At 37.9% G+C, this 12,884-nt stretch overlaps 1 protein-coding gene across 2 annotated transcripts in view; it reads right to left on the reverse strand.

The window, feature by feature from the left end:
* Positions 1-12,884, reverse strand: part of LOC149538775 (polyketide cyclase/dehydrase/lipid transporter) — a 249,549-nt gene that overhangs the window by 63,848 nt on the left and 172,817 nt on the right. The window contains exons 8-9 of one of the 2 annotated variants that reach the window (XM_089800099.1): positions 8,358-8,828; positions 8,163-8,235 (exon numbers count right to left, since the gene is read on the reverse strand). In XM_089800099.1, coding sequence (XP_089656225.1) covers positions 8,163-8,235; positions 8,358-8,828 — 544 coding nt within the window. Of the gene's footprint in view, positions 1-8,162; positions 8,254-8,357; positions 8,829-12,884 lie in introns of both variants that reach the window. The other variant, XM_089800098.1, reaches the window with a different exon arrangement.

Here is a 12,884-nt window from a genome sequence, read left to right on the forward strand (position 1 = left end):
ATCACCTAAAGGAACCATTCACAAATTAATTAGTTAGCCCCGACCTTCTAAAATAGTGCCACCACTTTGATTTTGTTTTTCTATTAATCTACAGCAAAAGAAATAGCCATTCACATATTAATTAGAAAGCCCCGACCTTCTAAAACAGCGCCACCACTTTGATTTTGTTTTTCTATAAATCTACAACAAACAAAATAGCCAATCTTTGCACACCTAACCCTTCATCTTTCATCACTATACATAAAAGCATTGAAGAAACAATCATCTCAAAGGCATTTAAAATATCATCCCCCCAACAACTACAAATCTCAAAATGACAATCCCCTGCATCTTTCCACCTTGCCGCCCATTTTGATAGCTTATCCACATCACCATTACCTTCCCGGTAGATATGACTAACTTTAAAATCTTCCAAACTATCTAACTCTTTCCTAATGGCAACCACATAATTTTCTAGATGCCAAACAACTATCTTATTCCTTCTAATAGCCTCAATCACAATTAATGAGCCCCCTTATAAATGAAATCTTTGGACTCCTACCATCTTTACACATTTAACTACCATTAAAGTTCTTGAAACTATTGTACAATTATTTGTTCCATCCATTAATCTCTTTCTTCCATAGGCCAATGTCTCCCCTTCCTAATTTCTAACAATAAAGCCTGCCCCAGATGGCCTTGGATTTCCATTTGCAGCCCCATCACAATTTACCTTAATCCATCCATCCTCTGGAACTTTCCAATGAACCTCTCTTCTTGCCTTAGCCTCTATTTTATCAATAGTCCTACAACCAATCTTCCTGATTTTAATCCCCAACCACTATTTCTGTATAAGATCCATCTTCTTTGGAGAAACCACAATTCTTCAAACCACTTCTAAAAACTGCAACACTCATTACCTCCTCTAAGGAATGATCAATTCTCCATATCAATCTTTCAATTCACTCATGCTTACCTTGAAAGATGTGCCTATTATGCTCCTTCCAAATCTTCCAAATCACAATTAAGGGGCAGACCATCCACACACTCTACAACATCTCATCTTATCTAACCCATGGCCATCCACGACCCTTGCCATCCTAGTTTACCTTGCACATTTTTCCAACATGCTATTGCAACCTCACAATTTAGTAGAAAATGGTCAACAGATTCCTCCCTATTGTTATATATGACACACTTTGAGGGTCTATGCAAGCCTAATCTTTTCCTTCTCTCCTTTGTCAAAATCCTTCCTTGCACAACTAGCCATGCAAAGGAACCTACCTTTGGAAGACAATCTTTATGCCAACACAAGTCCCCTACTTCAAAGGTTGCCAACCTTCTTTGAGACAATAAATCATAGCTTAGACTTATTGAATACTCACCTAAAGAGGATGCACACCATCTAACTTTATCCTCCATATCAACTAAACATACTTTCTTTTTAGAAAACAAAGCCCTCAAAGAGGCATGTTGTCGATCTGTTAACCCTTCTACTCTCCAATCCTTCCAATGCCCTTCCTTTCCCAAGAGTCCATCTAATTCTATCATATAATCTCTCGCCTTCACTCCCCACCTATCACATAAAATTCTTCTCGGATCTTCATCCCGACATTCCTCACTAATCACCAAATAAACATTCCAAGGGTTATCCCAAAAATTTGCTTTCCTTCCATCTCCAATTTTCCATGAAACATGATTAGAGATCACGTGCCTACAAGATACAATAAAATTTCATATAGCCAAGCCATTAAATGGATTGTGGATTGTAAGGATTCTTTCTACTGTATTAGAATCCAATTGTGTTGCTTTTAAGATTTTAATCCATAATTGTACAGGGTTCCTATCGACTTCCCAAACTAAATTTGCTCCCAAAGCTAAATTCATCAAATTTCAGCTCCTCAGCCTAGCACCCCAAAATTTCTTTGGTTGGAAAATTTTATTTGAGCTAAGTAAAGGGATCTTGTCACCATCCCCTACACTATTCCAAAAAAAATTCCTCATTATATGTTCAAGTTTTCAATTGCCCTAATTACTTTTTTTGGAAAGTTTAAACACATCATTGAGAAAATTGGAACATCAAATACAACAGATTTTAGCATTAGAATATGCCCTACAAAAGTTAGCCACTTCCCTTTCCAACCTTCCATCATTTTCACATGCTTCTCCACCAGCCCTTTCCATTGGTCAGCCTTATTTTTCCCTTGAAACAAAGGAATTCCTAGATATCAATTGGGTAAAGCACCACGCCTAATATTTAGAATCCTACAAATAGCCATTTTTTTACAAAGAGAAGTATCAAAAAAGAAAACTTCTGATTTATTCCAATTTATTTTCCGCCCTGAAGCAGTCCCATATAAATCAAGAGTTTGTTTCATCACCCTAGCTTCCCTTTTCAGAGGCCTCACCTACTAAAAAGTGTCATCCACAAACTGTAGATGAGAGACAACATCTACCCAGCCACCTTTACACCTTTCCATTGCCCATCTCTTCTCCTTTTACCAATCAATCTCCCCAACACCTCTTCCAAGATAATAAACAGAAAGGGGAGAGAGAGAGTCCCCATGCCTTAAACCTTTCCTTGTTTCAAAAAACTTTGAGAGCTTCCATTGACCAAGACTAAGAAACGCGCTATTGAAATACAAATTTTCACCCATTTATTCCATCTAGGGTCAAACCCAAATTTCTCCAACATCCTCACCAAAAACTCTCTATCAACATCATCATAAGCTCGCTTAATATCAAGTTTCACCATCATTTTCTCCATCTTTTTCAACCTTATTGAGTGAATCATTTCATGCGCTATGATTACTCCTTTATGAACAGATCTTCCCAGAGAAAAACCACTCTACTCCATAGAAATAACCTCATTTAGGACCTTTTTCAGTCCATTTGCAATAACTTTTGTAATTATCTTATACATAGTATTACATAGCGCAATTGGTCTAAAGTCTTCAAAGTTCTCAATAGCATCCTTCTTGGGCACTACAGCTATAAATGTATTATTCAAATCCTTTAACATAAGCCTTCCTTTTCTAGATTCTTCCACCACTTCCAAAATCACCTGTGCAAACACATCCCAAAATGTTCTAAAAGACCTAGTAGGAAACCCATTAGGACCTAGGCTTTTTCGCCTTTCAAGCCCTTTCACAGCTTGAAGCACTTCCCCCATTGAGACCTTTGTATACAACATCTTATTATGTTTGAAAGTAATATTTTTGGTATACAAGCAAGCACTCTATCAAGATCCACTGCTTCACCCTGTTCTTTTGTCCCTTTCCTTTGGAAGAAAGACAACCTCCTCCAGCTTTCCTCTAACAATAACTTTCCCTCCATACTTTCAATAGAGAAAATCTTATTGTGAGCCCGCCTCACATTTATAGAGTTATGAAAAAAATTGGTATTTCTATCCACCTCATTGAGCCATGTCTCTTGCAATTTTTGTCTCCAGAAGACTTCTCCCCTTGCTAAAAATCTCATCATATTCTTTACTCAAAATCTTTTCCTCCTTAAATTCTTCGCCCATTCCTTGCCTTATAACCTTTTTCATGTAACTTTTTTAAAGACTTCCAAATCCAATTTCTTTTTAAATATATTCTGAAAGGATTCCCTATCCCATATCTTCATCTTTTCTTTCAAGAATTGTAACTTATTAAAGAAGATAAAAGCCTTATATTCTTCATAAGAAGGGGCATTAGTCCACCATTGGTCCACCAAATCCTTAAAACCATCAGCTCAAAGCCACATTGCTTCAAACTTGAAAGTATACCTATCCAGAGTAGAATCTTGCTACACTCTAATTCCTATTGGAAAATGATCAAGCCATGAATCAGAAGAATTTCAGCTTCCACCATCCAATTTACATTAGCCCAATCTCTAGCCAACAAGAATCTATCTGACTTTTCAGCAATATTAACAAATCCTAGTCTTTTATTAGTCCTAGTAAACTCCCCTTTCTTGAAGGGAATATCAACTATCCCATTCTCGATAGAAAAATTAGTGAAATCATCTTGACTAACAGACCTCCACCCTCTACCACCTCTTTTCTCCTTTGGATAGAGAATAGCATTGAAGGCACCCCCTAGCACAACCATTTCATCCTACAAAATCTCTAACAACCCATTCAAAGCTTGCCATAAAATCTTATTTTTCCTACTTTCAGTTAGACCATAAACATTTATAATATTAAACTTTGTTCCTAGTTGTTTGGAATTTACCTTCAGCCATTGCCAATTCTGATCTTTCTGCATCACTATCATTGAAATAGACTCAGCCTTCCACAAAACCTCTAACCCTCTAGAAGCACCACAGTCCCAACCTAATCACTATTCCACCTAAAGAGCCACTTCCTCAAGCCCTTGACAACCTCTAACCTTAAAACTTAGTTTCTTGAAACAAAACCACATCAGGCCTCACTTGATCAAGACTTCTCTTGATCAAACGAATCTTGTCAAGGGCATTGCAGCCCCTGACATTCCACAAAAGGGGCTTCATCTCCTTTGGGAAGAGGCATTCCCTCTTCTTGTTTTCAGTTTACTTTGCTCTTTTGCACTTCCTGCAATCTGAATCAAAGCATTTATTGCCCTTCTTCCTCGTTTTTGTTCCTCCCCCACCTTAATCTTTTGATTTTTTCCTTCCATTTAAGATAGTGTTCTTTTCTCATTAATAAAAATATTGTCAAAGAGACCTAGGAAATCCTCCATTGAATCTTCCCTTACTTCCTTTTCAGAGTCACTAGCATCAAAATCTTCACTAGAGCCTTCTTCCAAGTGAAAGGAAGTAGTATCCGAACATGATATTTGTTGATTTTTTTCCTTTCAACAATACACTCAGAGATAAAACATTGCAGATAATTTCCAGCACATTTGAAAACCAATAGAAATTCCAATAGAAATTAAATCATTTTTCTCAGATACAACATTCAGACTCAGATGTAAGCAAAAATGGAATACAATGCTATAATAAGACTAAATAATTCTTCAGATGAATATAACCCGTTATTTCACAATAGCATCCAAGAAGTCGAACATCTAACCAGGAATTACAAACTAATAAGGTAAAACCAGCAACTCTTATAACTCCCTAAATTAAGTTATTGTATTATACAACAGTAATACAATAACTAGCACTATGAATCCAATCCTAAATACAAATTAACAGTTAGATTGGAATACTAGAATAAGAACTTGTAAGTGCGACTGAAACACCTGAAATGATGTTTTCTGGGACAATGGGTTTGTGTCCATTGTCTACTAGTACGAGGGGCTACTTCCTCCAACTAACTGAAAGTTGAAGCTTTTTGAGACTCTCACAAGAGAGGAAACTGAACTGAATAATAAAATCAAGCATGCCCAACAATGAGCCTCTTTCTCTTTTTAATACACAAATCAAGACTCTTCAGTTCCTCTCTGGCTTTCGTCTTATTCTCTTGTGGCTCCTCAACTTTCCTAAGGCATTTCGTCTTGTTCCTCCTTAACCTTTTGTCCTTTGTATAACATAAAATTGACCTTTTTATATTTTTGAGTCTATGTCTCAGAGTCAAACTTTAATATTATATAGAATAAGACTTCAATTTTTCTAATGTCCCGAAAGGGAACATTACAAAGGAGCCTTCCAGGTTTCTTATAGGTGAGATTTTAATATCTTTCACCCTTGCTTCCCCCACCTCAAAATTACTATTTTTTTGCATATCATTTCCAACCTCACACTTTTTTGAGCAGCACCACGAGTCTTTATCTAGTTTCTCCATTCTCCTTAACAAGCTAGCTTCCCATTCTTGTGTATTTTCCCTATCTTGACCGTTCTATGGAGTGCCTAACCCCAGCACCATATGACCATCCCGTTCCTCCATTTGGCTTTCCTTTGCACCCAAAGCTTCCTCCACCCTACCCATCTTGGACACACAATCATTATTCACCAACCTCCCTTCTACCCCAAGAATTCCCTCAGTCCCTTCTAAGGCAGACTCTCCCCTTCTTTCTATCACACCTACCATCCATTCTCCAAGCCAACCTTCTTTTAAGTAGTTCACCTTTTCTTTCAAAACCATTTCACATTCCCACCCAACCACTTGAGCTAGTTTCCGTCATGTGATAGAGAAGAAGAATCAGACAACACCACAACTCGATAAAGTAGTTTATCTGCCTCCTCCTCTAGTCTTCCCCCAAGAACACACTCTTCTGAATCATGGTCCTCACTAAGGCAATCCACACAAACTTTCAACTCTTCCTCTATAGACAAAGCTTGTCTCCACACTCCTTCTGTAGAATGCAGCTCCACCATCTCTGGCAAAGGATGACAATCATCCCACATTATACAGATGCAGGGAAACATTTAGAAAAACACCATATCAACCATCTCCACAACTTTAATAAAGGTTCCCAGCTGATTTCCTATCAACTTATAGCACTCCTCATTCCAAAATTCCTAAGGGAGGTTTCTTAATCCAATCCATATTGGAAAGGACTTAATGGCTTCCTTTGTAGAATCAAAATTGGGCTCCCACGGTTTCATATAAAAACCTTTCCCTTCTAGAAAATAATGTCCACTATTTAAAATCCAATCCCTATCATGAGCACTATCCACTATGACCATGCAAAACCTATTTCCTAAGGTTAAAAATCTTTAACTTGGTCCCATTTCCTATCACACGACTCAATAAGCTTTCAAATAGAAGGCCACTATACCCCCCATTTCAGAAACAATGCATTACTCTTTAAAAAACTTACTGATTCCTGCCATAACCGAAGATCCACATTCAAACTATCAATTGTGCGTCTCATCTCATGCAGTTCCTCTATACTCTCCTTTTGTTGCTTCTCAACCACTTTTGGTCGCAAAAACCTTTGGATAATTGTGCTGAAATCCACTTCACCTCCTAGATTTGTAGAGGTAAGTCATTGTGCTGAGTGAGAGGGAAGGGGCTGATTTCTGACCCTCCCATACCCATTTTGGTCTTTAAATCTCTCTGCAGGTTGGGCCACCCTCCTCCTTTCTTTGATTCCTCTCCATTGAGCAGAGGACATCCTCTTTTTCCCAGAAAAGGGCCATCTATATTTCCACTGAGCTGTGTAAGAAAAGCTCTAATGACTTTGAAAAAACCCATTCTTTCCCTGTTGCAGATCTCTCCTACCAAAACTTTCTGCATGGCCTCCATAACTATGGTTAAACTCTAAACCCGTGTGCTCCGCCATATGTGATTATGGTAATATGATGCAATGTGATGCAAGGTGATTTTAATAATACAAGACAATGCACTTATGATAATATGAGACAATATGATTATGATGTAATCCTAGCATGATATGGTGAATAAGTAGGGTCAATGTTATGAATGAGATAACATGATTAAGATATGGAGGTAATTACGTCAACTTGGATGTATTTATGTATGAAATGGTTATACTATTGTTGTAAATGTATATAAGACAGTGATGGCTGTTGTGCATATGTATGTGACAAAATGTATGATGGTGTTATGGATGGATGCATGCAAGATGATGGGATTTGCATATGGCTTCTGATGGTTGTCATGGTTGGCTGGGAAGGTGGTGATAGGTCTAGAATGGGCCTTATTGATCAAGTATGAGTGCTTCCTTGCTGTATATGCTGAGTGGCAAGCTATAAATCAACTAGATTAGGTTTGAGACTACTTGAAAGTGAAGACCCGGATTTAGGGTGGAATGGCAGCCCCTCAAAATAGCAATGACAATTGTAAATAGCAATTGGATTCTGGCATCTTGTGGTTGTAAAATTTAGTTTTTAACAGAGGATGAAAACAATTAGGGTTACCACATGTTTTTGCTGAATTTTTAATTAATAAAACATAACTTGTAATAATCAATTTTCTTCTTTGCTTCAAATAGTTTTTTTTCTTCTAAATTTTTATGAGAAAACAAGTGCAACCCAATTTCCTAATTCCATTGACCTATATGTATAAATCTAAAAAGTCATTAATTCTTGAATTCAAGGAGAGTGATATTTATTGATGTAAAAGAATATTTAGAAGTTAAAAATAATATATAGGAAGAGATTGAATGTACCCTTTAAACCATATTATTTACCAACTGAAAGTATTTTCCATGCATATAATGAGGATGATAATTCATTTTGTTTGTTCATTTCAGATAACAGATGAAATGGAAGAAATGATCAAGTCAATAAAGGAAGATCTTTGTGCATACCAGCCCTCTCAAAAGACTTTCTGCTAGGCATATAGGTCGGATCCATGCCCCATGTCCTTTGGAAATGATTAACCTGAAAGCAATAGATCAACTAATATTTCATTCTAAATGACTATCATGGTACCCAACAAAATTTGAAGATTTGACTAGAAACACAGAAAATATTGATTGCATAGATAAATAATGAAGTCTTACTTCCTGCTTCAGATTTTCTAGGCTATCCCAGTAACCCTTAGGCTTCCTGTCCTTATAAGAAAGTGAGAGATTCATAAGAGATGCAATAATTCTGAAGCCACCCATACGTGTAATGGCTTTCTCAAGATCTGAACGGCCATGTAAACGGAGATGCTTTCTCAGAGGCATGAAACCTTCCTGTCCATGATTCAAAATGAACTTATAAAGTTCTGCTTTCAATATGTCCATATTTGTCTGAAGACCTGGTACTTTTGATCGCTGTTTGGTAGGCTTGTCCTCAAAAACCTTTAATCCCTTGGTTGCACCTTGGCTTTTCTTTAAATTCAGATCTTTAATATCCACATCGATATTTTGGCCTTTTGGTGATTTCGTAAAAGTGAGTGCTGCTGGAAAATCCAGATCAGCAGTCTCCTTGTTTTCCACGTGATCACGGAGGGCACACAAATTTGATGGAAGATCTTTATATATAACCTGAAAATCAGAAATTGCAAACATTGTTGGTCTCAGTAACATGATAAATTGACTACACCACAGGCTAGTGCTATGATAACTCTTTTTCTTATATCAAATTCTCAAACAAATATCTATGATTGTAAACTCCATCCTTAAACCCTATATTATATTTCTTACAACATGATATATAGACAATATCAAGCCAATGCTATGGGAATTGTTGACTAGTAATGAGAGAGTTTTATAATAGATCTCTATGATTATAAAGTTTGCGCAAATTTAACATTTTTGAGACTAAATTGTGGTAACCTATGAAACAATAATTGTTTGTTTTTTATTAACTAATTACAAAAGATCTTTTCATGAAGGAAACAATCATGAACTAGAGACAAAACAGAAAGATACTGAAAACTCACTAAACAACTTAAAATATAGAAGGTTATTAAAAGCTAACTAACCAACATAAATGACCCGTATAAGCTAAATATAACAATACCACTTTAATAGCCTACCTTAAACGGTCATTCTACTAGCTACGCTAAGTTTTTTGGGAGATTTTGCAAGTTTGTGCCAAAGAGTACTAATAGAAGAACTCTTTGTAGCCAATGCAAGATCCCAAGACTCCAATGGTGAGCATTTGCCCATTGCCTTACAACATGATGTTGGGTAATGAAGTTGTCCCACCACCTTGAGACATGGAAAACAAGATAAAAATTAGCTTCTCAAATACAAAATGATAATGCTGGTATAATACACACTTATAGCTGAAACTTATAATACCCTAAAAACAATACTAACAAGGAAATCTGGTTGTAGATGGTTGTAATAATTTCCTTCAATGCTGCCCCTTCTGCTTTGCTCCAATTTGCTTTTTCGAACTGCTTTTTTGGATCTGCTTTTTCAGACTGCTACCATGTTAAATCTCAAGACTATATCTTTCAATGGCGTCAAGGTTTCCAGCTTGAAGGGATTTCGTCCTTCAAACTATTGAGACATAATCTCCAGAAAATTTCTCAATTTCTTTGATATTTCCAAGCATGCTTAAAAGAAGCTCTTCCATTATTCTTATAGTGTTCTCACAAGAGCTCCATCCTTCGTTTTCTCAATGTGGGATAAAACATAACTCCCTTTATGTAACTTATGTCTCCAATGTGTTATAAAATAAAAGGGACTCTTTTAATTTTAATATTTTCCACAAACTATAGTCTATGCATTAATAAAGTTAAATATTTAAATTTAACTTTATAAAATAGCTTTATCAATGCATAACAAATCTTATCAATCATAAACAAGTCTTCTTGTCGATTTTAAACAATTACCATCGACATACCGTTGCCACTAGATGTCCGCCCATGTCCAAGATGACTTACTATAAATAGTAAGTATGCCCAAAGTTGCCTCAAAACCCCTCAGAAAGACCTGCAACTGAAACTATCTAGGCCAAATGGCCTCTAAGCTCCTTTAGTGTCCTGGTTAGCCTACGGGACCATGGGGAAATAGGCTAATGACAACATCATGCTATGAATGCTAAAAAGGGGACATTACAGTCCGCCCTTTCCAAAATTGCTTGTCCTCAAGCAATTTCAACTCTGGATGCTGTAATATCTGCTCATTTTTCCAAGTAGCATCCTCCACTGGTAGATTCCTCCACTTGACCAAGAACTCCTTGATGATCCGCCTGTGAAGCACCCTCTCCCTGGAGTCAAGTATAGCCTCAGGAACCAAGGTAAGCTTTCCCTCATCATCAAGAGGTGGCAATACTACTGAAGGCACCACATTGTGGCCCAATGCCTTCTTAAAGCATGACACATGGAACACATTATGCACTTTACTGTCTGCAGGCAACTCTAACTCATAAGCTACTTTGCCCACTCTCCTGATTACTTTGAACGGTCCATAGTAGCATGGTTTCAATTTTTCTGCTCCACTCTTCTTGAGAGAGGACTATCTATACGGCTGTAACATGAGGTACACCACATCTCCTACCTCGAAAGACCTCCCAACCCTATGCTGATTAGCATATTGCTTCTGCTGATTTTGTGCCTTTTGCAAATTTTCCTTCAAGGATTACATAATGTCCTGACACTCGTGCAAAATATCCTTGGCCTTAGGCACGCTACTATCCCCAAATAACAAATCCAAAAAATTAGGAGCATCATACCCGTACAGTGCCATGAAAGGGGACATTTGAATAGACATATGGAAAGAGGTATTATAGCAGTACTCCCCTAGATGTAGCCACTTCACCCAAGCCCTCTGCTGCCCTGCAATGTAGTTTCGAAGATATCCCTCAACCCACTTGTTCACTATCTCTGTTTGCCCATCGGTTTGGGGGTGGTAACTGATACTCGGAGTGAGCTCTGTTCCACATAAATTGAACAACTCCTGCCAAAAGTGGCTCATAAATCTGCTGTCTCTATCACTGACTATTCTTCTTGGTATCCCATATAGTCTGAATACCTCTCGAAAAAATAGTTATGTTGTTTGTGCTGCTGAATACGTAGACGAAATTGCAAAGAAATGTGCAAATTTCGTCAATCTGTCTACCACAACAAAAATACAATCCCGACCCTATGCCTTGGGGAGGCCTGTGATGAAATTCATGGAAATGTTATCCCACTTCTTCTCTGGTATGGGTAGGGGCTGTAGTAAACCACCTGGAAAGGAATGTTCCTGTTTGTTCTGCTGACATACTTGGCACTCCCTAACAAACTGAAGTACCTCTGTTTTGAGTCCTTTATAAGTGAAGCGCTCTCTCACCTACCGATATGTCTTAAAGAATCCAGGATGTTCTGCCAATGGTGAATCATGAAATGCCCTCAAAATCTTCTGCTTCATAGCAGACCCGGGTACTAAATAAATCCTTTCCTTGCAGATGATCAGATCATTTACAACAGTGTATCGACTATCCTTAATAGTTCCTTCAATAACACTAGATGCCCAACTATCCTTGGCATACTCTACCAAGATCAACTCTCTCCAATCACCCATGACTATCCCAACAGCAAGCAAACGAGGCCTTCTGGATAAAGTATCTGCAACAATATTTTTCTTCCCTTTGACATAGACTATGTCAAAATCATAAGCCTGTAACTTACTCACCCAGTTCTGTTGCCTGTCATTAAGATCCTTCTGTCCAAGGAAATGTTTCAAGCTGTTATGATCTGTTTTTACTGTGAATCGGCTCCCTACTAAGTATTGCCTGAACTTAGCTAGCGCATGCATGATTGCTAGCATTTCTTTGTCATAGATGCTGTAAGTTCTCTCAACACCTCGTAATTTCCTGCTCTCATATGCGATGGGATGTTTGTCCTGCATGAGGACAGCTCCTACGCCCTCTCCTGAACCTGTCAAAACAATCCTGAGCCCTCTTTCACCACTTGAAATTGTCTCTCCGTGTCAAATCTGTAAGTAGTGTTGCTATCTGTGAAAATCCCTTCACAAATCTGCAGTAGAACCCGCAAAGCCCAAGAAATCCCTTGAGTTGTGAAGTGTTCCTCGGCGGTGGCCAATCCAGAATGGCCCTGATCTTGTCTGGGTCAACCCAAACACTTCCTGCACTAATAATATGCCCTAGATAGAGCAACTCTGTCATCCCGAACTCGCATTTACTCATCTTGGCATATAATGACTCCCTCTCTAGAATGCTGAGCACTGCATCAATATGCTTCAAATGCTCCTCCCAAGTACGGCTGTATATCAGTATATCATCAGAAAATATCAACACAAACTTCCTCAATTGATCTCTAAATACTCTATTCATACAGGACTGGAAAGTGGCGGGGGCATTAGTCAACCCAAAGGGCATGACTAAGAACTCAAAATGTCCGTAGTGGCATCTAAAAGCTGTCTTCTCCACATCCACCTCTCTAACCCATATCTGGTGGTAGCCGGATCTCAAATCAATCTTAGAGAAGTAGCATGCACCGTGCAATTCATCAATAAGCTCATCGATGCACGGAATAGGGTATCGGTTTTTTATTGTCTTCTTGTTTAGCTCCCTATAATCAATGCACATCGTCTTTGTACCATCCTTCTTGTTTACCAATACTACTGAAGAAGCGAAAGGACTCT

Source organism: Cupressus sempervirens, chromosome 9, assembly GCF_028749045.1.
Source record: "Cupressus sempervirens isolate cs-2001-9-10 chromosome 9, ASM2874904v1, whole genome shotgun sequence".
Classification (NCBI taxonomy): Eukaryota; Viridiplantae; Streptophyta; class Pinopsida; order Cupressales; family Cupressaceae; genus Cupressus; species Cupressus sempervirens.